Raw genomic sequence first — 26781 nt, forward strand, 5'->3', positions numbered from 1 at the left:
AGGGTCACCCAATGGATGTTTAACAACTGCCTGGTTTATAGAGCTCTGCAACAGATAATTCATCCTGATGTCTAGTCGTCATCCTGTCATGGATTTGAGCAAGTTGAACCCACTTCAACACAAAGCAGCTATTGAATTCTTGTCTAGGTACTGTCAAATCCACATCACCATCATTGCTGGTTCCAGCTACGCCGACCATAATAAAAGAGTACAATGAGGGTTTTTTAATTCGCCCAACAGAGCTTGCATTCCAGTACCTTTGGGCAGCTGAAAAGATATTCAGAAATTGTTATATGAGTGTGTTTGTATGCATGCATATGTGTGATTTTCTTGCTTTACAGAACAGCTCCATTTTGATAAGCTATGTAACGTGGAAACCTGCCAATCATATGTTTGAAATAGGACAGGCTGAAACGATTTTTAAATGAAAAGCTTAACGACTTCTTGCATTTTTATACATCACTGTTCAGGTAAGGCCAGTAAGGGCAGTATGAAGAATAAGTAACAATTAATAATTATCATTATGGTCATTTGCTGTCTGCATAATAACAAACTGAATGATGTCATCAGCCTTGTGCTCAGTTGACAACACTGACAAGTAGGCACACTATGTCAGTGTGATCCATGAAACCTTATTAAGGACATGACCGTATAGTATATATGTTAATGGAAAATACATAAGCTACAACATACACCAGTATTCAGTTGTTGCAGGTTTTTTTCTCGACAGACCCATTCAATCTGTTGCACCTACTATAGCCTAGTAAGTACATTCCTGAGAAATTAACACCACAATATCAGTCTTAGGTTTGCCCACAGACTCCAAACTATTGCTAACTCCTACACTCAAGTATATAGTTTAGTTTAGTAGAAAAAAAGACCAGGAGAGACATTCAAGTCCCCATTAAGGACCCTAAGGCTATATGAGAGGAATACAACCAAGGACATCAAATGTCATACCCAATTACAATGCTTAATGTACTCATCCAAAGCATTCTTAAACCCATTCACACTACTTGTATTAGACTTTAGAGAAAAAGTTATGCCGAATATTAATCCTACTTTGTAACTTCTGGAGTTTAAGACAATGACCTCTGGTACAACTACTTTTGGCAAACCTGAAAAGATCAGTGAAGCATAAATTGTCATTTTATGTGTAGGCCTACTTTATTTAATTGAAGGATCTATTAATGTAGGCCTGATGCTATAGTTGTGCGTCTGTAATCTAGCCTAGCCAGGACTGTGATGTGTGCTTTTCGTTTGTATGGCTAAAGTAGGACTAGTGTAGTAGTATGAGGCGTAAAATAAAACAAGTGTAATGACAGGTTTTCAGCTAGTTTTCTGTGCATTTCAGGTGTGAAGATAAACGTAAATGTCATTAAATAACGCATACTCTAATTCATTACCTGATATCCATTTTGTTCCTCGTATGCCTGTCAAAATCTGACATTCTGAGTCGCTTCGTTTGTTCGCAACGAGCACAGTGTGCAAAGCTGCTATATATTGTGTGTGGTGTTTTTCGTGTTTCGCGCAACTGGTAACGACAACTGGACCTATTTTGATGCCCATGGTTTGCGTGTGACGTCACAAATCGCCAGTTGGCCAAACTCTCTCTATATACGGCTCTGCAGTCAGTGTTATTGTGCTGCCCCCCTTTGCGTCGGATATATGCGCCGACGGGCAAAACAGGTGTAACCTTTCTTTATGAATTCCCCACTTGTATCATGGAGGTAAACCTCCATGCTTGTATTTATGTGTTAAAAGGACTATTCCTTAGCCAGGATAGCAATACTATAGCCGCAAAGGAGAAACTGGTAGGCGTTTTATACAGTGTTGTCTGACAACAAGTGTAACCGCTTGAAAACCTCCTCGGTTGCGTGATCCGAAATTAATAGGTAAATGGAATGGCCTAGGAAGTGTCCGAATCCTACCACACTCCTGTGATTTGGCTCACAGGCTGGGAAATTTATAACGTTTAAACTCCGCTTCGAACACATATGACACAATTGAACAAAGCATGAACACGAGGGTTAGTAACTCTTCTATCTTTATTTCCCCTCTGTTGTTAAATGTCAAATACTACCATAACAGCCTTAGTAGTTCCATAAATCTACTATTATCAATACCTTTATCCTGCCAATTGCTGTGTCGTGCAGCCGGTATAAAACCGTGAATCGTCCCAGACTTAACATCAACCCTGCTACTCCGAGAACCATTAGTAGCGCGCACAACATCACCACACTGTTCCTTTCAGTGCCTTCAACACGTTACGTAACTTGACATATGGTTAACCTCATCAGCCGTGACCTTTCTTACATGAACTGACCGGGTGCACCCAACATAAAAAAAAACTGCTGTAAAAACAAGAAGAAATCTTCCAGAAGATTCAGTTCGATTTTTAAGGTAATGTTACTCTTATCTGTCATCCAGAATACTTACAAAAATGTATAGTCTTAAAACAGCTTGGTTGTGTCTGCATGCGACGTCTCGTTATACTGTTACCGCACGAATAACGGTAACGTACAGTTCGAAATTACGTAACCGTAAACGAAATCTTTTTTCCAACAGCAACACCTTGTTGAGTGGTCATTCGTCAGCCCTTTTCCTATCGATAACACACATTTGTATTAAGTCAACAACGAGGTCCATTACACCTTCACAACTTTCTGTCACGATATCTTCAGTTTGTAAAATAAGATCAGGTTTGTCTTCTATTTTGATAGTAAATGTTTCCCCTACTTCGAAGTTTGAGAGATCATGTTTTTCCAAGTTATTCAAGCTGTGTATGGCCCACAGCCATACATTTGCCTCATTATACATTGGTTGGACCTATATGGAGAAAAATCGAGAGCAACTCAGAATACATGTGACATGTGTAACATAGAACTAAAGAACTAGAAAGCTGTGCAATGTGACGATGGTTACTATGGCGGTGACTTTTGATGATGACGACGCGACGATGATCCATCCATAAGATGGCATATGAGTGGAAGTTAAGATGGTTGTATCAACCAGAAAACTACCATATCTACTGAAAAGCCATTTGGCTAGGGTAACTTTAGGCACAAAATGTTAGGCACAAAATGATTTTATATACTCTTTGCACCGCTGAAAACAATAACAATTTTACTGTTGTTTCATATTGTATTTGTATACCACTTGTAACATTTTGAGTAATGTCAGCTTGAACCTCTGTTGCTCATGAATTTTAAGAGTCTGGACCAATGGATCTAACATATACATACCTGACTAATAGGTCAGTTCCTTGGGTGCAGCACAAACATAATATATAAACCATAAATATACCACGACATGTCTACAATGCATTACACGTTTGTCAATAATAAATGTTGAATGTCATAAAATGACGTTCTGATTTTACAGAGCATGTTTTGATTGAGTTTTTGAATAACATCAACATGTAAGCCTGCACCAATGAACCTTTGCGTCATCGTCAAGGAAGTCTTAAAGAGATATTCAATAGACATTGTATTTGTTTGTTGAAGGTCAGCCTTGTCTTATTTGTGTAGCAAGTGCCGCATTTGAAATAAAAATTACCTCAACAATCCTCTTCAAAAGTCCATCGGGTAGGTTTTCCTTAGGAAGTTCACGAAATATGCTCTTCGCCCATTTCTCTATCTCACGCTGGCATTTATCCTTGTCGATCTTGTCGGCTCTCGTGATTTTGAACATAGTATTATATATTTTTTTTTCCATAAGACCACTCTGCAAGGACAGTCAAGTAAAATTTGAAGGAGATTTTTTTACCTTGGGAAGTGCTTTGTTTTATTGTACTGAGAGTAGCATCACTTCTTAAAATCAGTTCCAGAGTGTGGATGCATGCGTACTGTAAATGCAAAATGAGGTTTGCAGCAGTTTGTAATAATAATTAGCGCAAGTTGTATTCGTTTCATTGTGTAGGATCATCAATATGCCTTCAAACTAAAGTCGAAATGGTATAGCCCACTATCGCGGAGGCATGTAACTTTGTGGTTTGTGCATGGTAAGAATGCATTTATTGCAATGCCGCCCTATATTTATCATATGACCAAGAGCTTGGTCAGCCTAATCGAAAGTTTAAACCTCTTATATTAATATGATATATTTTATCCAGTTAAAAAAATGCTCAGAAGCGCTGCAGGAGCAAAGTACCCAAAATGGATACAACAGTTATTAAACAAATGGATATGCATTCATGAATAAGAAAGTCTTGAGTTCTTCCTAGAAAGTTGATATATGCTGGATTGTTTTCAGATGTAAGTGGGGACTGTTTCAGAGATATACTAGACCTAGACTTGTTTTGCTAAGAGAATATCGTTTGGCAGTAGGCTATGTTCGACAGAAGCAACACGAATGACCGAAGACATTTCTTTCAACCTTAAAAATCGATTTAATTGTCACCCGTAGCATTCGCCATTTTGTTTGAATTCCGGCAGTTCCCGCTTGTTTCGTGACGTAGGCCAGCCAAATATCGTATTTCAACATATTCATTTCCTATGCGCTGGTCACGATAACTAAGGCAATATGTAGTCAAAATTTTCTTCCGAAACACTTCCGGGCTCGCATTTCTTGAACGAACGAGAACATGCATTTGAACTTGATGCTATCAAATTGAGCCTGAATACACAGTGGAGGAACTGAGACAACGAGACCTAGAGCTTGCTAAGCAGATCGCATCTGTGGCCGACACTGGCAGTTACTTTATGATGCCAGTACTACGAACAGTAGTAACAGTTCTGCGACGGAGGGGCAAACCTGGTGCTCTAGTGCCATTTGTACGTTCTCTTTTCTCTTGAAACCTTTCCCCGTCAGGAATAACATAATATCGTTTACCCTTCCATGCTCCTTCCTCCCCTATCCCGTTGGGGGTTTAAGCCCCCCCCCCCCTTGAGTTTTCTTAATTAAAAAAGAACCTTCTTTTGTACCTAGTGCCCTCCTGTTTCGCAGGATCCACGCAGAGCGCGCATAGATCTACCCAGGATAGAGTTGAAGATTGTTATTTGAGTGATTTGACCCAAATTTCTGATCCTGAAATTCGAACTCCATTCAAAGTAGGTAATATGTATTGGCTGTATCCCTCCATGCAAATTGGTAATTCCTGGTGATTTAGATAATAGAGATGAACCGCACTATTTAGCGTTTAAGCCACGTCCTGAGAGTAATATTTTCAAACCTGGAGATGGACACACCCTCCCCTTGACCTTTCCCATAGAACGGCCATCAATAATTGTCCAAGCATCAACAAACCTACACATTTTACCATTCCAGTCATTTTAATTTTGCTGAGAGTGAACACGAAAACTCTACTTAAATATCATTAGGGGTTCTGTTGCCCAGTGTCCTTGCAGTTATGACTGTTGGGGGTCTCTGCAGAGACACTGATGCTGCCACTTTGGCTGCTATTGTGAAATTTCCTGCGCTCCGCGCCAACCGATGGTGGCGCTTCGCTTTATAGTTACTACCGTCACTTTAATTTTGCTGAGAGTGTACACAGAAACCCGACTGATCTAAACAGCTAGGTGTCATTTTTGCTAGTAAGTGTTATAAGCTGGCCTGCCTTATCGCAATATAGTTCCCGGCCAACAAATGGTGGGTCCTGCTTTGTTGTCAAACTGTCTGCAACGTTATAATATGTTATGTTTTCTACTGCCCACTCCTGCACAGATGCTAGACAATGTTTCGCAAGTCAACACCACTGTTGTATTACCCCCCCCCCACCCCACAAAGTCGTGAACCCCTCTAGGCCCCTCCAGACACACCTACACTCAGTTGGAAAAATTCTATTCAGTTGGAATTTTGGAGTTTCTTCACCCCTAATCATATGATCCTAGCTACGTCCCTGGTTAGTTGTCCACAGATGATTGTGCAACATTATGGGTAGGTTTAAAAGTAAAGTTAACGAGAAATGTGATTTTTAATATTCGGAACAAATAATGGGCTTTAAACCGTCAAAAGTTGGACTGACGGGTATTGTAGGCCGCGACGTAGAATCACCTACAAATGCAAAGATCCACGGGAGATGCGATGAGGTAGAACATGATGTGTGACGGGTGACAATCTTCGAAAAGGTTATGGGTGAACAAAGCTATTGGGAAATTTTTGGTTCTCAGTCCAAAGTGTACATTGGGTTGATCATTCTCATGCTCTGGAAGTGCCATTTCCAGGGATCTGGTGGTATCAAAACCCCCCAAAAATCACAACGGTGGTGCTTCGCTTGGATAGTAATTCGCGCCACCAAGATTAGAATATCGGATACGCGCCTGATCAAATCCCTCCCTTGGCAAAAACCTGGATCCGCCCCTGTATGAGGTAAAGGAGTGACAATTACATGGATCGCAACATTTCAAAATTTGCTCAAATACGCCGAACCCTGCTTGCAATGAAATCTCTTTTAGGGACCTATTTGGTAATGCTGGCCCGGGCCCCCTCAATTTCGTTCTACACCACTGCTCCTACTGCTGTGCCTTTGCTTGAACTTGCCACAATCTTGTGATACCATGGTCGAACGTGAAAGGAACCGACCCATTGGAACCCGTACCAATGTAATTTACTTATGTGTAACCATGCAATTTTGTTCTTACCTTGCAAACTGAAATGCAATTATCCAGCATATTTCTTGCAACTCGAATTACATTAGACAGTGCTTTCTTGTATGCTGTCTCCCATGTATTACTTTTCTTACTTCGAAGAAGCTCTAGTTCGTACTTCAACCGATTCTCGCGTAACTCTATTACTTGTTCGGTAATACTGGAGATGCTTTCACTTACGGAATCCGGCGTAATTATAATGCCATATCCAATGACTTCATTGATTGCAGTTTGAATGAAGTCCTTCTTAGCTTTTATGTCGCTTATCACATTTGAACCATTTTGACAAGTAACAGTGAAATTGGTGTGCAATGGAATTTCAACTTCACAAACAACTTGGATTTCTGCCAGTGTCTTAGGAATATTGCAGTCAGCCTTGAAAAAGTAGTCTTTCAAAACCTGTAAAGATGAAATATAAATATAACAAGCTTCTAGGCTGCCTCTTTGAATTGCCAACTTTAGCTGTTGCCACGTTTCACTACCAGGCACTAAGTTGGTGATATCGGATGTAAGACCCAATGATGAAGACGACGCCTTTGCCTTTGCCAAATGAACATCGGCGTACAGTTCGTGGGAACGGTTATGTTCACCAATTGCCCTTAATTTGCCAGCAAAGAGGAATACCTTTCTCAAGAGTTTCCCCGCCAATGTAGTGTACCCATCTAGTACCCTAACCTCCTTTGCCTTTAGTAAATAACATTTGCCAAGACCGAAGATGACGTCTGCCTGGCGGATTTCACCATTAGCTTCGTAATCTTCATACAAATCAGTGTACAGTTCCATAGCATCATTTATTCTGTGTAGCATCAGGTGTGCCTTGGCGATCTGGAGTCCGGTATCTCGTCTCATATTGACATCTATGTTTGGATCAAAGCTTAGTTTTTCTACTTTTCTTAGACACTTATCGATATCGTTGTCTATAGAGCCACGTGGAACCTGTAGAACACTGTCGGTGTCATCTGTTAAGGCCACAGCAAGCTCAATGAGCCTGTGTAAATGCTTATTGATGTCTGGTGGATCAAAGATATCAACTTGAAGAGCAGCTGCAAGGGCCATGAACTCACTGCCCATGTGATGAGGCTTGTCTTTAAAGTCATCCGCAAAAAGATCCCTAAATGAATTACGCGCTGTTCTTTTTCTACCCAGCAAAGCGTTCATTTCGGCGATTCTTACTCTAGAAGGATAATGACAATTGTCTAACTCCTTTGCTCTCTCAAAATGATATAATGCTGCCCTCTGAAAAGAGAGAACATCATTGGTATCACATGCTGTTTTACGATAAAGACAGCCAAGTTGAAAATGGACCTCTGCTATGTTGACTCTACCAACCAATTCCAGGAGCATCGTTTCTGCTATTGGAAATGGCCCCTTTACCTTATAAAACTTTGCTGCTAAAATACAAATGGAACGATTTTCACTGTCTCCATTTAATGCTGTTTTAATTTCCTCCGCTGCTCGTCTGGAATATCTGTCCAAGTTATGTAAAACCTGTCCATAATATGCCCTGGCAAGATGAAATTGTGGATTGATCAATAATACGATCTCCAGTAATCGTTCTTCTTCCTCAAATATGCTTCGAATATCTCTCGGTAAGGGAAAGTTCCAACCTACTAATCCCCGTTGATGTCGGGCTTTTCTCCCAACCATCAGTGCCTTACCAAACAGCCACTGGTCATTTAGAGAATACTCCTTTAGTGCATCCTGATACAAAGACAGCGCTTCCTCTCTCCATCTTGGTCCTAGCCTGGAAAGTATGTAAGCACGAACAACATCAACGTACGCCTTATGTTTAGGGAATTGGGTTTTATCCTTTTCCAGTGCTTCTAAATTTGCCTGAAATTCTGCATCTGCACTAACCCACATGCGAAATGTGTTAATGACGATCCCGTATCCAATTTGTGCGTTCCGAGAATTAGGGAATAAACTCATAACTTTATCCTCGGCCTGTTGAAGGAACTCCAGCGCTTCGTTTGAGTTGTTTGGCGTTTTGTTGTATAGCATTCCTTTTCCTTCTGGGTTGGCCAGAAATGCTCGATAAATGAGAGCCTCAACTACCATCAACTTTTTAACATTGTCATCTGTGTCAATGGTTAGTTTCAATTTCGCGAGATCAAGGTCAGAGATATCCTGAAGACCCCATCCTGGATGTAATGGACATGGATTGTCCTTCCACCAGTTTGGATCACCCATGATAGTACTTGTGTGATTAGCTGTGAACACAAAAAAATAGAATTGTCATCATATTCCAACCTGAAAATTATCACGATGTAAGTCAAGGGTGCAGTTTGAAAGCAACATTTAGTATGATTCATGTGAAAATGCATTGTTTTCGAATCTATTATGTATCATGACGTCAGTTAATATTGTTAACACATACTTGTTTATACAATGTCCCATCATAGGACACCTTTCTTCCAAGTTTGAAGAATAGCGACCATTTTTAATGACACGTTTATATAACGTATACCATTAACGAAAATTCTACGTATACCATCTCGACAAGATGACAAAATTCAGAAAATTGTCGTTTTGACGAGATAACGGATCTCGTCAATGCAAATGTCGAGATGGTAGTAAGTGTGCAACTCGTCAATTTGCAGAAAATTGTTGCATTGACGAGATCCGTTATCTCGTCGAAACGTCAATTTTCTGAATTTTGTCAACTTGTCGAGATGATAGTAAGTGTGCAACTCGTCAATTTGCAGAAAATTGTTGCATTGACGAGATCCGTTATCTCGTCAAAACGTCAATTTTCTGAATTGTGTCAACTTGTCGAGATAATAGTAAGTGTGCAACTCGTCAATTTGCAGAAAATTGTTGCATTGACGAGATCCGTTATCTCGTCAAAACGTCAATTTTCTGAATTTTGTCAACTTGTCGAGATGGTAGTAAGTGTGCAACTCGTCAATTTGCAGAAAAATGCTGCATTGACGAGATCCGTTATCTCGTCAAAACGTCAATTTTCTGATTTTTGTCATCTTGTCGAGATGGTATACGTAGTAAGTGTGCAACTCGTCAATTTGCAGATAATTGTCGTTTTGTCAAGTTGTAACGCGTCAATGCAATGTCTCTTCTACGCTTCCGTACATACCAAACAGATTGCATGACAAACTGTGGCAAATCGGGTATTGTATCAACGATGTAGGGTACAGATGATCACTCTAGTTAGCTGACGTTTATGTTATTTCCACATAGGTATCATTAACGATAAAACAGATCACTGAAAAAGTCATCGATAATTCTCTTTAAAAATCTGAATAGACTATGCTTTTTCTGTCAGTATTCAAAGATGATCAGCATGATATCTGACTTGCCTGGGAGTGTAACAACCCCCCCCCCCCCCCCCAATCCACAAAAAGATGTTATCATTCCCCCTCTGGGCCATTCTTTTGCACTTTCTAAGGCTCACTCAAACAGTCTAGCGAAGGTTAATTCGCATATTCTGATGACTGTCTGCGAACTTATCGACGAATTTCGCGCCCTATTAAGGTGACCATATTTTCGTGACTGAAATCGGGGACATTTTTTGCGTGACTGATATGGGGGAGGGGGTGGAACATTTTCAAGTGCCTAAGGTGCTTAGATGTAAAATGGTGATACTTTGAAGCACTTTTTAAATCAAATTTATTTTCAAAATGTAACTTTTTCTTAAATGAAATCCACTTACTTTACGTGGTTCTTTGAGAGCTTGTGATTTGCTCATGCTCACACTATAAGTGTCGTTGTGTCGCCGTAGTTGCCATTTAAACGGTCGAAAGAGTGCTAGGCTAGATCGATCTAGCATATTTTTAACAGTGTTTCCACTTTACACTGGCTCACCTGAAATACTGGTTATAAGTTTTGTTCTGCGGCTGCACACTTGACTAAATTTTGTTTTTACAATTATTTTACTAATAATGTGGGATCTTTTCGAAATTCCTGAACATTTTGACGAATCGGGGACATTTTCGGGGACAGCACACTGTTATCGGGGACTGTCCCCGAAAATCGAGGACGTCTGGTCACCTCGAGCCTATGAGCTCACTACGGAAACACAAACGTATATAGAATACTAGGCTGTTCTGTGTTGAATGTACCTAACCCAAGAAACACATCGCGATTGGTCGCGTAGACGTAGCAAAACATAACAATGTTGTAAGTTTCAGTCAAAATGCAAATTGTTTCTAAATACTGTGATATTCATTCTGCCATACACGTCACTCACGTGTGAATCATTTCGGAACACAATCCAGGGATCAGGGATAACCATGTGAACATAAACTGAACGTAGCCTCCGCTTGTGCACCCAAGCCGAAAAGGTGTGAGCTTATATTTGTTCTTAACGTGTAGCATATTATGCATTTATATGCCAGAGTGTTATAACACACTAACACGTGTTATGTTTTGGGAGCATGCGAGAGCTAGATATGTTAAAGATACAATACAGTACATCGTAGTGGTATTATAGATTAGCTATACATGAGCCAGCAACACGATTTTGTTTTCCAGCTCGTTTCTATTGGTAAACGCTGTACTGTGTACGAAGGTTACCATTGAAACTAGGCATGTGTAGACTCCAATGGACAGTCGTTATCATCACATGCATCTTGTTTACGTGATTTTTTTTTAACACAGGCCGCAATAAAATGTGCCTCTAGCATAACACGTGTTATCATGTTATAACACAGAATATATTCAAGTCGAAAACGCTATTATAAGCAACTGTACAATTCGGTTCGGCTGGCTTGTCAGTGCCGCGGAGACCGGTTAATTAAATTGCCAACCCGTTTCCACATTTGACAATACAGAGACAGTGGCGTTTTTTGCGCTGCTGCTTGGGTCAAATTCTTTTTCAAGGCAATGTTCCCATGGAAGTGATTTTTATTTTGGCCACCAAATTTCGCAGATTGAGAATTAAGTAAAAGGTAAACAATAAAAATTGCATAAAAACCATGGTAATATGCACATTGGCCCAGCAATATATTTTGTGTGCATTAAAGTTTTTTTTTTCTCAGTCAATAATTCCATTTGGAGGGTAAGTGGGGGGGGGGCGAGCATTTCAACTAGGGGGGCCCGCCCCTGCCCCTGCCCCCGCTGGCTACGCCACTGTGAACCCTTGAGCCAAGTTTTACACAAATTAAGGTTATACCTGTTGACCGCCTGAAGTCCAGAGGGTGAAAACAGATACGCGCCTCTGAGTATGTTTAAAGCAAGCCTCTCACCTCTTTGAAGCAAATTTAATTTAAATTAATTTAATTTAATTTTCCTGTATGCTTTGTTGAATACCTTTATACAGTATACTTGAGGAAAAGGGAGCGAGTCACATGACCCTCCATGATCAGTACCTTTCCTTATATACTATGTAGGGAAACGTACAATAATAATAATAATAATAATAATAATAATAATAATAATAATAAGACTTATAATGCGCACACACCACTCAAAGAATGTTCATGGCGCAAATGACAGTGAGAAATGATACAAATAATACAGAATAATACAAAACAATGACAGAAGAAAAACTTAATGGTATAAGATCATATAAAAGCTTTTGTCATTAAGTGGGATTTTATGCTCTTCTTAAAGTTAGAGAGAGTAGATGTTTTTCTGATTTTTAAGGGAAGTTGGTTCCATAAGCGAGGGGCAGAAACAATAAATGACCTATCCCCCCAAGAATGTTTGGACTTAATTTCAGATAATAAAAATTGAGAGCTGGATCTTAGATTACGAGATGGGACATAAATATGTAATAAGTCAGAAATATACATTGGACCATGTCCTTTAAGTGATTTATAAACAATAAGGAGAATTTTATACATAATACGATATTTTACAGGTAGCCAGTGCAGGCTTTTTAAGACAGGGTGGATATGACAATGCTTATGAGAATGAGTTACAATACGTGCAGCTGAGTTTTGGATTAATTGGAGTCCATGAATCTGTTATGTGGAAGACCGAGGAGTAAGGAATTGCCCATATCCAACCTTGAAGTGATAAAAGAATGTACAAATGTATTCATGCATTACAATAGATGCATTTACACCTGTGAAGTCAATTCGACGTGTCCAATTGGCGTGATACATATATATATATATATATCTATGTATACATAAACATATATAACTAGGTATGTATAATAAATATGTATAACTACATATATATATATATATATATATATATATATATATATATTACTATAAATATATAACTATATATATATATAACTATATATATATATATAACTAAAAATATAAATATATGTATATATATATTTATATATATATATATGTGTGTGTGTGTGTGTGTATATATTATGGATAATTTATAAATGTATTTCAATTGATGCATTACACACACACACAAACATATATACATATATATATATATATATATATATAGTGAAAATATATAAAGTGAATATATAAATAGTGAATATATATATATATATATATTTATATACTTCTATGTATAAATATGTATATACAGATAGTGGTAGACATTAACATTGCGGGGTGGGGGGGGGGTGGCAACTTATAACCGTATATACAACCGTAATATTCACAGATGTAGGGGTGTGTGAGGTAGCATGTCACCAATAATATTCACAGTAGTATGCCCCTACTTTTCATGAGCTCAAAGCTGTTTGGGGTCCATGTGTTGTACATAGTAAACACAATGTCGCGCGTTGTGTTACTCTGTACTTTTGAGTGCTCAAGCACCCTTAACAGGGTACGCACCTACACAGAGAGTTATGCTACTTTTCCTCCTAGTACACTCCGGTCTTTAACACCCCCCACCCCCTCCCCTCGCATGTCGTGAAGCCATTGAGGTTGCCACTCGACTTAACATTAAGATACGAACTCACAGTCAGTAAACTGTTGCCGATAGAATGTTGCCTATAGTAACTCACTATGGAATTGTTTACATTATCGGAAATACCACCCGATACTCATAGCTAGTACAGTAACTACTGTCCATGTTCCAAATACACCATAGCGTAGGACTATGTAAGGTTATTTCTTCTTATTAGCAGCCTAAACATTAGTAATAATTTCCTATAGCTCAATTGATACTTAACTCTGATAACATAATAACATATGTAAATCCATCAATTAGACAAAATAGACAATTTGTAATAAAGTAGGTGTAGCTACATGCATATACTCCGTTTACGCAGTTACAATTTAAGCAGTGTCTGGTGCATGCATAGTACCGTACGTACCTTTTTGCTTGTCAACAGACCATTGTTCACTTTCGGGTTTTTAACACGCCAAGTTCTCCGTCTGTTGTCACCATTTCCGAAACGTAAGATGATATTTCAAATAACAGAGTATATACTATTATGTTAATCAGTGTTCGTAATGAATGAAAACCTGATTGAAGTGTGTATGACAGTCAAGATTTAGTGAAGAGATTTATATGTTATAGTTTCAAATCCAGTGCGCTGTTTCCTCAAATGTATAGTGACGTCATTATTGTGCTATATATAGAATACGAAAATACCCAGTTTCGTAAGTTGAATGAAATACAATGAACTGCCTGTCATCGTGTAACTATGCGTAGTAAGCGCAATCAAGCATACGTTTCTATTGTAGTATGGCTTTATGAAATAAATCAGAATTTTTGAAAATGTTATTGTCACCGGTTTTATATGCTACTCATAGGCGTACGAGGCGGGGGGCAGGGGGCAGACTGCCCCCCAAATCTCCAGAGGACAAGAAATTCGGGCAAAAGTCCTAAAAAATTCAGGCAGCCTAAGAGGAGAAAAAAAATATATGTATATATAAATATGCAGTAGCTTGCCCGAATCTTTTCAAACTTTTGCCCGACAATTCCGTGGAGAGCGTTTTATGTTATTTGTTTTGTGACATTAATATTAATATAGGCCTAATGATTTTCTTTATTTAGCATCATGTTGCCCGAATATTTCCGTGTAACACCACCGTTAGCGCAACTCATCTGGACTACCACGCTTTTTGCACTATAAAAAATTTGTCTAACTAGTCAACTGTATACCTGGACATCCCCGACATGAGTATATATAAGAAACGTTTTCTTGTTCATGGATGGTGGGGGGGTGGGGGGAGGAGTGCCTACAAGCCTAGAAGTACAGGTTTATCGTATTCTTTGTTATTTTTTATACTTTTTTGTGAGACAAATTGCAGTCTCACCCGACACAGCGACATTATCCCGCCTACGTGTCGTTGAACAATGTATGTTTTTCTGGAGGTAGCTGAGTACTGTGTTAAAATAATAAATACGGTAACTAAATAGGAGCTTAAAAAATATATTGTCCTATTTTTCCCCTTCAAAGTGATGTTACCATTTTTTCTTCTTCTAATTTACCAAATATTCGGGGAAGTGTAAATTTCTAAAATGTGAGATTATAAAATAAAGAATGTTTAGATGCAACTTGCAAGGCCTCAGAAGGGCCTTTTCCGGCAATCTGAGAGACATTTTTGGCCAAAAAATTTCTTGTACGCTACGCGCCAACTGATGGTGGCGCTCCGCTTAGATAGTGTCACGGGAACTTTCGGGCACAAAAGTTTCTGCCCCCCCAAACTGAAATGGTCCCGTACGCCCATGATGCTACTACATGACAAAACACATTCACGCACATTCTAAAGGACATTGTGCAATGTACTATTGTTGAATACGCATCAAACTTTTTATAGTTTTCGATTATGTGATAAATGGTAAAGAGGAAGTGATACGATGTGAAGGGACAACAGTAGCAAGACCAAGCCCCACCCCCACCAACAGGCAAAACAGTATTCCGTGTTCCTTACCTTGGTGCCTCAAATGATATTTGTAAAATGAAGTAGGCAGGAAGATGCACAATTCCTTACGTGTACTGCAGTTTCATTCCCTGACGTTTATACCTCCAAATCGCTATTGATTTGTAGCTGACCATAAGTTCTAGCATCAGCAAAGGTTTGGGGACTTTTCTCTCTTTACACCCACCAGATGTCCTATGGCCGGTCCCTTGAGCATTCGCCGCGCTCAAATTACTATTAGTCTGTGTCCATTCCAACAAGGTAGTTCCCATATCTGTGCCCCCTCCCCAATTCTAAACGTCTTGCAACACCAATAAGATGGACTGGTGGGTGTTGCAGGGGTAGGATGGGTGGGTTTGGTGGATTAGGGTGTTATGTTCCAAGAAAAATGTTGTTACAAATATTGTTATTTGTACTAGATAAATTATAGTAATGGTCATTAAGTGTCTGGTAAGTGATTATGTGTATATTATTAAATGATTAAATTGTCAAGACAAACTAAAGTTATTATTGAGATCGTAAATAAGTGTGACTACATATATATATATATATATATTTATATATATATATATATATATATATATATATATATATATATATATATATATATATATATATATATATATATCAAGGAAACAGGTGTGTAGCCAGCCATCTATGGTAGTTGTGTTCCGACATTAATAGGTCAAAAATTAAGGTTTAATTACCGCCTGTATTAATGACTTCTTATTTCACGATATAGCCTCTAAAAAAATGTTTGTAAATATGGAGAGTGTTTTAAAGCAAAATGGTTCTATATGTATAGCACTTTTGAGACAATGGTGAAATATTTTAAATTAAACCTTTCTATTATTGGTAAATGAAATGAGGCGTATTTACAATTTTTCAGACCTTTACCTCTTATGACCTCAAGACATTTGACCTCCATAAAAAAAAAAAAAATATCACGAACTCTTCAAGGGTGACCCATATGCTGAGCATCAACGTTCCCCAAGCTTTGCGAGTGGAGAAATTGTGTTAATTAGTGTAACGTCTGCCCCTTCCCCCTTGTTTCCCATAAAGCACATACAGAGATGAAGGCAGTGGATTTATTTCTTGAAACTTTTATTCGGTCTTATTTGCCATCTCATTTTCAAAGTGTTGTCTCAACAAATTAATGCAAACAAAGTAAAGAATCAATGAACAAGCGTAATGAAGAACTACGTAATAGAAACAGACTAATACATATAGCCTGTTAGCTGAGTAATATATATCCAGTCTTGGCCTAACATAACTAGTTCAGAACAATAATCGACGCAATTTGGACGCATTGCAGAACTAAAAACGCTATGTGATGACACTACGTCAATAACGCAAAACGAACACGATCCGCAAATAACGTCTTTTAATTTAGATTACAGTCACACAGCCTACGTTAGAAAGATTAATCCTCTACAATAGAGAGAACTCAATTCCCCAATTATTCAGATTTGTTTCTAGGACAGGTTATAAGATAAACACAGCACTGTACATAGGCTGTGTTGACAGTAAAGTCAGCCTAGTCCTCATATATTTTACGTTAAAGCTTCGATTCAAGTAAATTCGTGACAAAGATTATGGTTATTACAGAAAACAATACCGTTCTTGTTATCACTGATTTGCACCAACACAATTATTATAAATTTCATCAAATGTTACATAATTATTTGGAAGTTCTCAATTAACAAGGTTTTTAGACTTTTGCCATTGGTAACCTCAAATGATATAAGACCTATATATACGAAATAACCAATAGGGCATTGCACTTTCTAGAAAATGCACAAATGAAGTTTATCCACGCTTTGCACTTTTGAAGTTATAGCTTAAACAAGTTGTCACACTTTTTCTTATGGTAACCTCGAAGGACTTTTGGCATCAACGGAAACAACAAAGATCTTAAACGGGATTCACTTACCGCGTATGAAACTCACATATAGGTTTTAATTATGAAATTATCGAGTTTACACGGTTTTCAGACATTGACCCCCGCAAAATGATAACGTTCTTGTGCTGTTTACGGTAGATCTTGCCATGTATTTAGTTCATCTAAACATTTCTTTTGAAGTCAAAATGTTCACAAAGTTCTACAGACTTTTCACCCTAGATAACCTTTGATCGACATGGAAGACAAACAAGTTTTCAAGTATTCACTAAGCTGTACCCACATTCTAAATATGAAATTAAACCACTATGTGATGTGCAGACTTTACTAGCCAATGTGATACAACCACACATAGTAAAAATTCTAATGACAAAAAATGTATCTTCCTTACTTAAATTAGTGCTCAAAGCGAGAACGACTTATTGCCCAACTTTACATTGCTCTTCAATTACCATAGCAACCAGATACATGCTGTATGTATTTGTAGACTTAATCATGCACAGAACGATTGGCAATGAACATAGCCTGCACGTAAAAGGTGACAAAAAGGTTATGCTAAGTGATGATATTTCTTAGGCCATAAACGTTAAGAAAAAAGTGAATGCGTTTTGGTCTTAATTTTGTTCAGGATAGTCACCCTTGAATTTTTGCAGTCTGGAATGCTACTTTAAATGAAGACTTGCCGATTTCTCTGACCAAGCTGGACTGGAAATCTAATTTATTGCCGTATTCAATGAAATCCTTGCAACTCAGAATTTTAGAAAAAGGAAAAACATATGATAGCAATGAACAAGTTCTAAATCGGTATCTGAATGTATGCACACAAATTGCACAAATAAAAAATGAATAAAAAAGAAAAAAGTACTTACTTCCAAGTAAAATGTGCATAAATATTTAATGATAGTACTGCAGATTGTAAACAGAGAATGTTAAAATGAAGAGTATTTACGTAGGCCTATTATATTAAAAACAAACGTCATGCAAAATGTGAAGAGAGTTTCTGCACTGATATGTAAACATTAAGTGAGTCCCTGGACACTGAGCACATTTGTATAATTTATTTTCAACAATATTAAACATACAATCGTCGTAGAAAAGGATTAAAACTGGATCCGAAATTAAGAGTTGATCAAATAAACACAATCACATAATCGAAGCTGAGTTAAGATATCGCCGTGCGTTACGGTGTATTTACGATATCACGGTGTAATATAACCATTTCACAGAATAATTCTCATATTTTGCCTAACAAAGTACAATGGACATAACAAAATGGGGACGAACTGTAATTTATTAAGACACGACGTCACCACTTGTATGCTTTTCGTGCTAGTTGATGCAGAAAACAGAGTAAGTCTTGCCGCTATCTTGCTTCTACAAACGTACATACACATATGCCAAAGTACACAATTCACAATTAACACAGGAAAGAAACTGCAACATTTTACTTCATAAACAGCTGGTTGTTACTGAAAAAGTGTTTTCCTTCCAACATTGAAATATTCAATAAGAGATTATTACTTTACAATGCTTCACTGTAATAATATAGTAATATATCACATTTCAGTCGGCTCTTACGTTAATGTAGGCCTAGTTAAGTAATGCTACACATGCAAACAGAGCTTATACATATACGGGAAATATGTAATACGTAATGTTGCTAACACGTTGTACTGCTTTCCGGATAACCTATACGTCTCCAGCGACTGTTGAAGCTACCGAGGACTTCTCGCAACAAGTGTTAAGTAAATCCACTACCAGGTTCACCACACCTTTGCAGCTGTCTTTGACAATGTCGTCAGTTTTAAGAGTAGCAAATTCTGGATCAGAATCCACTTCTATGGTAAATGTCTCCCCTATGTCGCAACGTGCGGCACTGTGCTTACGCCAATTTTCTAAATGATGAATTGCCCACAGCCACATATTTTTCTTGTCGTACATTGGTTGAATCTAAATAAGAAAGAACATGGACTGTCTCAGTATTGTAGTGCGCGTGTGTGCTACAATATTTGCATTACTGGCCAAGAGAACGATACCTTCATAACTGGACGTTGAAAGTTGAAGTTTCATATAGTTTATGTACATTTGTAGTTTCACAGGCTAGTTGCGTAGCCAGCTTATTCTGAGCCTGTCACGGCGCTCAGAAGCGCCCTCACATTGTAGGTACCTACATGACTATACTCCCCTGTGTGTTGTCCGCCCCCCCCCCCCCAAAAAAAACCCATGGACAACCGAAAATTTCTTCCTAATACTTCCTAATATCTATGAAGACACAATGCTTATAACATTCATTGGAAGAGAACGTTTTCAACGATGTTGGGCTTACAGTGCGGAGTCTTGGCCTCATTCCCTACAACCTAAATGCCATGCTCCTTTATCTTTAATATTCAGAATATCAAAAAATACCAAATATGAGATTGGTCCAAGCGTCCCTCGGGTGACTTTAAATGACCTGTCGAGTACACAATCAGCTTCTGGTTTTCGATATAATACATCTACATTTAAAATATGGGATCTATAGGAGATCTCCTTCTTGGTATTTATGTTTACATGGCTATCACATTTCGACAAATAATGACTTCAAATTATATTTCACTAAGACACAGTAGACTTCGTCTACCCTAAATCGTGCATGCGTGTACTGCGCATCAAATTTGTTCACGTTTTAATTCTGGAGATATCGTGTCTTGAAGCAAAGGTTCACAAACACATACATACGCCCACACCCACACATTCGCCATCTTTAGTTACGGATATCACCGAAGAAATAACATCAAGTATTGTTTTGTCATTGAAAAACTGTGTAATACTCCAAATATAATTGCCAATAAGGTTTTAAATTTTCTTCTAAAGTTGAATTTTACTAAAAATTCCTTCACTTAAAAAGACATCTGAGTTTTAAAGTAAGTACTAAAGTACCTCAGCGATCTTGTCCAGTAGGTATTCGGGCAATTTGACTTTCTTTTTTGCCCATGACGTCAGTTCCCTAGTACACCTTTCCTTATCGAGGTTCCCTGTTTTGCCATCAAATACTACTTGAAACAACGAAAATCGAGGTGGATTGTCCATCACGAGGTCCTGTCAATACAGAGTTAAAAAATAGAAATCATATAATATGCATGCTCAACAGTAGAAACACTGTAGCTGATTCCTCCGTCCGTCCGTCCGTCCGTCCGTCCGTCCGTCCGTCCGTCCGTCCGTCCGTCCGTCCGTCCGTCCGTCCCTCCGTCCGTCCCTCCGTCCGTCCCTCCGTCCGTCCCTCCGTCCCTCCGTCCCTCCGTCCCTCCGTCCGTCCGTCCCTCCGTCCCTCCGTCCCTCCCTCCCTCCGTCCCTCCGTCCCTCTCTCTCTCCGTCCCTCCGTCCCTCCGTCCCTCCCTCCCTCCGTCCCTCCGTCCGTCCCTCCGTCCCTCCGTCCCTCCGTCCCTCCGTCCCTCCGTCCCTCCGTCCCTCCGTCCCTCCGTCCCTCCGTCCGTCCGTCCGTCCGTCCGTCCGTCCGTCCGTCCGTCCGTCCGTCCGTCCGTCCGTCCGTCCCTCCGTCCGTCCGTCCGTCCGTCCGTCCCTCCGTCCGTCCCTCCGTCCGTCCCTCCGTCCGTCCCTCCGTCCCTCCGTCCCTCCGTCCCTCCGTCCCTCCGTCCCTCCGTCCCTCCGTCCCTCCGTCCCTCCGTCCCTCCCTCCCTCCGTCCCTCCGTCCCTCTCTCTCTCCGTCCCTCCGTCCCTCCGTCCCTCCGTCCCTCCGTCCCTCCGTCCCTCCGTCCCTCCCTCCCTCCCTCCCTCCCTCCCTCCCTCCCTTGGGTTTCATTAACTACGTTGATGCACAATATTAGCAGTGTTGCTTTGATGTGCAGTTAATTATTTTGAAATTCTCTGACTAACTTTTGGTACAGTATGATGCTATCATCCAACGTGATATAACATATTCTAAAGTTGAATATCTTGATATAAAATATTGGAAATAAACATAAAAACATTACTGGCAACAAATTGTTTTCTTCCTTGGACTATGAAAGCCCATACCAAGAATATAATTCTTGAGTAGCCTGGAGTCATCCTTTAAAGTAAAGACTTTGATTGAGAAATCTTGGAGATTACGTGGAAGTCACACGTGGTCACGTTTTGCAATTTGTAAACTACAAATCTCAAGTAGTAACTGGAACGCTAAGAAACTGAATACATTGCGAACGTTTATTTTACCATTTGTTGCATCAAACGCATGAAGGTTATTGGCTGGGTAACGAAGTTGTATGGTTCTGGTCCCATTATGATTAATGCAAACATGGTTTAAAGTTTTCATATAATGGGGATTGTAAGAAAGGCTGAGTACACACCTTTTAAGGTTTCTTTTGCGAAACACTTATCTTACTTCTGGTCTAAACCCTATTTGCTCAGTTACTGTAATCAGTCTTACCTGGCATGCTGAAATGCACTTATCTAGAAGTCGCTTTGTATGCTCTACAACATCAAGGAACCTTTAATCATACTCTTTTCCCCACTCCTTGTTTTCTCTACTTCGACGGAGCTCCAGTTCATACTTCATACGGCATTCGCGTAACTGTCTCAGCTTGTCCACAACTGTTTGGAGTCTCTCGTTTTCGATGGTTTGTGTAATGTTAATGTCATAGTTGACTACTCTGTCAACTGCTGTTTGAATAAAGTTTTTCTTTGTTGTCAAGTTATGGACAACTTTCGATCCATCATCAAGTATAACAGTGAATTGAGTGTGCAATGGTTTTCCAACGCTACAAACCCTATTGACCTCCTGTAGTGTTTCAGGGATGCTGATGTCGTTGAAAAAGTTTGCTTGAAGTTCTTGCCGCGATATGTACATATAACACGCCTCTAGGCTGTTCTTTTGAATGGCCCGCTTTAGTAATTCCGCAGTTTCTCCTCCAGTGATAAACTTTGCCTTAGCCAAATAAACATCTGCATATAATTCATCCGAGAGGATGCTTGAATTTCTAGCATTTAACTCTTCTGCCATTTGGATTACAGTTGCCCATGCTTCGCAATCACTTTCATTTGACTGAATTCCACTCCTCAGATAACACTTTCCTCGACCAAAAATTACCTCGACTTGTGGGGGTTCACCTTTCGAGGTACTGTCGTCATACAACTTTTCATATTGTGTTTGTGCTTCATCAATATTCCCTAGCAACATATTTGCGTTCGCAAACTTAAGTTTTGCTTGACAAGTCACGTTTGAATCTCCACCACTTCGCGTGCTATATTTCTCTAAAGTAGTAAGACATCGATGGTTAGTCTTATCGAGAGAGGAAGGCGGGACTGTCATGATATGTTCGCCACCAGTTGTTAAACCCACGGCAAGTTGTATGATCCTGTGAGAGAAAGTAATATATTGAAGACGCGTAAAGATCGTAAGCTTGATAGCTGATGTAAGAGCTTTGTACTCGCTGTATTCTTGATGAGGTTTGTCTTTAAAATCACTCATAAACAGATCGTGGTATATCTTTCGTGCTTCTTTGTCATTACCCAACTTTGCCTGCATTTCACCAATTCCTACTAAAGCAGCATAATGACAACTATCTACCTTTACTGCATTTTGAAAACATTCCAGTGCCTTTTGATATAACACGGAACACTTCCTCATCACGACTTCGTGATATGATTGAGAACGGTAGAGAAAACCTAACTGAGCATGAACCTCTGCTAGGTCAACGTCTTTGATCACTTTCCTCAACATGTTTTCTGCTTTTGAAAATGGGCCCTTTTGCCGATAGAATTTGGCTGCTAAAATACGGATATTACAATTACTAGGATCCGATTGTAAAGCCTCTTTAAATTCACGTTCTGCTTGTAGAGAATCACTGTTCAAGTTGAACAATACTTGACCATAATATGCTCTTGCAAGATGGTATTGTGCATCGATCTTTAACACTTGCTCCAAGTTATCTTTTTCCTTCTCAAAAAGATCCCTAATATCTTCAGGTAAAGGACAACTCCAACCTCTAATTCCACGCTGTTGACGGGCCTCCCTTCCAATCATCAGTGCTAAACCAAATAACCATTGGGGTTTTTCAGGGAAATCACTTAGTGCATCTTCATACAAACCTATGGCTTTTTTTCTCCATCTTGGCCCTAACCGTGAAAGTATATATGCATGAACAATAGCCACGAAAGCGTTGTACTTAGGGAACTGTCTTTTCTTTTCTTCCAACTTCTTTAACGTTGCCTCATCTGAAGGATCACGTCGTAACCACATGCGAAATGTGTTAATAACTACACTGTATCCAGTTATCGCTTCTTCCGACTCGCCTGAAATGACGATATCCTCGGCTTGCTGTAAGAAAACTAGAGCATCGGTAGGACTGTCTCGCGACCGATTATATAGAGTTCCTTTCCCGTCTAGGTACTCGAGAGCGGCTCGATAGATATTTACCTCGATTGGCATCTCCCATTCAGCATTTTCATCTTGGTCAATGTGAAGTTTCAGTTTCGCATGATCAAGGTCGGAGATATCCTGGAGACCCCAGTCTGGGTGTAGCGGACATGGGTTTTTCTTCCACCATTCTGGATCATCCATAATTGCACTTTTGTCTCGAGTACACTGAAAATTGAAAAATATACTGGTAATTGTTATCACGCACTTAGGAAGGGTCCACTGGCCAGAGTGCCCACTAAATATTTGGCAACAAAGATGTCAGGAATGCACTTTCCGCAGTGCTTAAATATTCTCTTTAGCTTATCGTTAGCATCATAGAATTTTGAATTCGATGAAAGTGCACTGTAGATTAAAGAAGCCATTTCTGAATTGAATGTTCACGGTCATTTGAGGTCAGAATACCACTCCTCTCTCAATATTTGATCAATTTACTTCAAGTTGCGGACAGTGAATGTTGTGATTAAATATGAGTAAATCTTGTTAAGGGAATGCGGTCTCTTTTCTGAAGGAGTCATTTTGAAACTTAACTATTTTCTCTATCATTGCTGTATAACTCTTTAAATGCACTGACAACATATTTCATCAAACTCCAGCTGGAGTCGTACCCACTTTCAATCGTAATTCAACGTTATTTAATGATTAATTAAATAATTGTCTTCTTTGAAGACTTGTGGCAAGTTCGGAACACCTATGCCCTGCTCTTAAACAGTCAGGACAGTACATTGATACAGTACGCGAGAAAGTTTTTACCATACTTGTTGCCCTATTCTCCAAAACGTACCTCAGGAAAGTTTACAAATCTCACTTTCACTTCAGGGTATAAGCTGTATCATTCGGGCACGTTAACAATCACACAGGTTGTATACAAAATCTTTTTACTTACGTTTTAGAATTTGCTCAGAACTTCAGACCAGTGATCTGTTCCGACTGGGGACTTCCGAATATTTTAGCGGAAACCAAATGTCACCTAAGCTAACATCGCTTATAAACCTAAAATGATCGAACTGGTCTCGCGCGAAACTTGCCTTCTACTCGAATTGTTTGACCCTCAGTCCCCAGGTGAAAAAATCTGGTTACGCCACTGTAAAACAAATATGTATTTAATTAACAAATATCAACACTCCTGAAATAAATCATAATTACAGTTTAGTTTGCCGACAAAAAGGGGTAATTTTGTATTCAGTGTCAGATTCAAAAGCAAAAAGATTGCATTCTGTATAATAAATACAAAGCCAGTTTATACGCAGTCACATACCAGTAGAATCAATGCGGTAGTGAAATACCGACTTCTTTCCGTGACACAAGATCCGGGGTTCGATTCCTACTTTCGTCTGATGAGTCCCAAAATGGACGTAACCGGTCATTTAATGGAAATTGTCTGGAGCGTTGATCTTTATTCTTTAGCTAGCATGCTTTGTTAAGTATATAGGAACTTTTTTTTTTATAGTTTTCCGGTACAAAAATAAAATACAAAAGCTAGAATTGTTAGTTTCCAAAAGTCATATGTAGAATCATGCAATGTGACTGCCAGAAAGAATATACCTTTGCAACAGAATATTCCAAAATATCCACTTGGTTTATCGGTTCCAATTAGTAATCAAAACACAAGTTTTGGTAACCTTTACAATTTTAATCAAATGTGATGGTGCATGGTTTCCAGTTAGAAGTCATTACTTATCGAAGCTTTTAGAGTAAACTAGTAAACTAAAAACGTTGAGTGGGAAGACACACGTTTAGATTGCCAACACAGATTCATATTCCCCATTGAATCAGTTCATACACTGTGGGTTAACTAAACCATTATAAGTTGGAAACAACCAACACCTTGTTTAAATAGTGCGTGCGTTGAAGTTGTTGGAAACATAAAGGGTTCATTTACATAAATCGACGGCGATCAAATATTGGATTGAAACCGGCCTTACACCTGCGTCATTACTACTATTTATAGCTACCATGGAACTACCCTATTGAGCAACTCCTGTATACTATCGTATACTCTGATTAACTAAATCATATCTTGTTGTGGTTTTTATGTTACTTATTATGGATGTTGTGTACTCTACACCAATAATATTCACAGCAGTAAGCACGATGTCGCCTGTTGTGTTACACTGTACTTTTGAGTGCTGAAGCACCCTTAACAGGGTACGCACTTGCACAGAGAGTTATGCTACTTATCCTCCTAGTGCACCCCGGTCTTTACACCACCGCGCCCCTCCTCCGCACGCATGTTGTGATGTCATTGAGACTGCCACTCGACTTAACATTAAGATACGAACTCACATTCAGTAAACTGTTGCCTATAGGTTGTTGCCTGTATTAACTATAACTACGGAATTGTTTACATTATCTGCAATACACAATAACGTGGGACTATGTAAGGTATTTCTTCTAAGTAGCAGCCTAAACATTAGTAATAACTTCCTAACTCAATTGTAACATAACTCCGATTACATATTAACATATGTAAATCCATAAATTAGACAAAATAGACAATTTTTAATATTGTAGGTGTAGCTATATACATAGACTTAGTTTGTACTTGTTATAGTACGCAGTTACAATGTGAGCAGTGCCTGGTGCAGACATAATACCGTACATACCTTTCTGAATGCAAGCAGACCATTCTTAACATTAGGGCTTTTATCACACCAAGTTCTCCGTCTGTTGCCACCTTTTCCGAAACTTGAGGTGATATTTTAAATAACAGAGAATATACTATTATGTTTAATCAGTGTTCGTAATGATTGAAAACCTGATTGAAGTGTGTATGACAGTCACGTTTAAGTGAAGAGATTTATATGTTAAACCGTCCAATCCAGTGCGCCGTTTCCTCATATATAGTGAAGTCATTATTGTGCTATATATAGAATACGAAAATACCCAGTTTCGAAATTTGAATGAAATACAATGAACTGCCTGTCATCGTGCGTAGTAAGCGCAATCAATTATACGTTATAATGTACTATGGCTTTTTCTGTTACTTATAGCTCTTGTAAATGAAATAAATCCGAATTTATAAAAATGATATTGTCACTGGTTTTATTTGCTACTACATGACAAACCACATTCACGCACATTTTAAAGGACATTGTGCAGTGTACTGTTGTTCAATACGTATCAACCCTTTAATAGTTT

At 39.0% G+C, this 26781-nt stretch overlaps 2 protein-coding genes across 6 annotated transcripts in view; both read right to left on the reverse strand.

The window, feature by feature from the left end:
- Nucleotides 1–235: 235 nt before the first annotated feature.
- Nucleotides 236–26781, reverse strand: part of LOC139974124 (uncharacterized) — a 49872-nt gene continuing 23326 nt past the window's right edge. The window contains exons 1-4 of one of the 3 annotated variants that reach the window (XM_071981059.1): nt 26247–26491; nt 6582–8797; nt 3559–3726; nt 236–2829 (exon numbers count right to left, since the gene is read on the reverse strand). In XM_071981059.1, coding sequence (XP_071837160.1) covers nt 2587–2829; nt 3559–3726; nt 6582–8777 — 2607 coding nt within the window. In that variant the 5' untranslated portion in view covers nt 8778–8797; nt 26247–26491 and the 3' untranslated portion in view covers nt 236–2586. Of the gene's footprint in view, nt 2830–3558; nt 3727–6581; nt 8798–13791; nt 14163–26246; nt 26492–26781 lie in introns of those variants that run through there. The other 2 variants (XM_071981056.1, XM_071981055.1) reach the window with 2 other exon arrangements.
- Nucleotides 16434–26781, reverse strand: part of LOC139974128 (uncharacterized) — a 99854-nt gene continuing 89506 nt past the window's right edge. For all 3 annotated transcript variants that reach the window (XM_071981066.1, XM_071981067.1, XM_071981065.1), the window contains exons 6-10: nt 24527–24724; nt 23313–23808; nt 21652–22579; nt 20166–20324; nt 16434–19196 (exon numbers count right to left, since the gene is read on the reverse strand). The gene's annotated coding sequence lies outside the window, so the exon portion shown is untranslated. The remainder of the gene's footprint in view (nt 19197–20165; nt 20325–21651; nt 22580–23312; nt 23809–24526; nt 24725–26781) is intronic.

Source organism: Apostichopus japonicus, chromosome 9, assembly GCF_037975245.1.
Source record: "Apostichopus japonicus isolate 1M-3 chromosome 9, ASM3797524v1, whole genome shotgun sequence".
NCBI classification, from domain to species: domain Eukaryota; kingdom Metazoa; phylum Echinodermata; class Holothuroidea; order Aspidochirotida; family Stichopodidae; genus Apostichopus; species Apostichopus japonicus.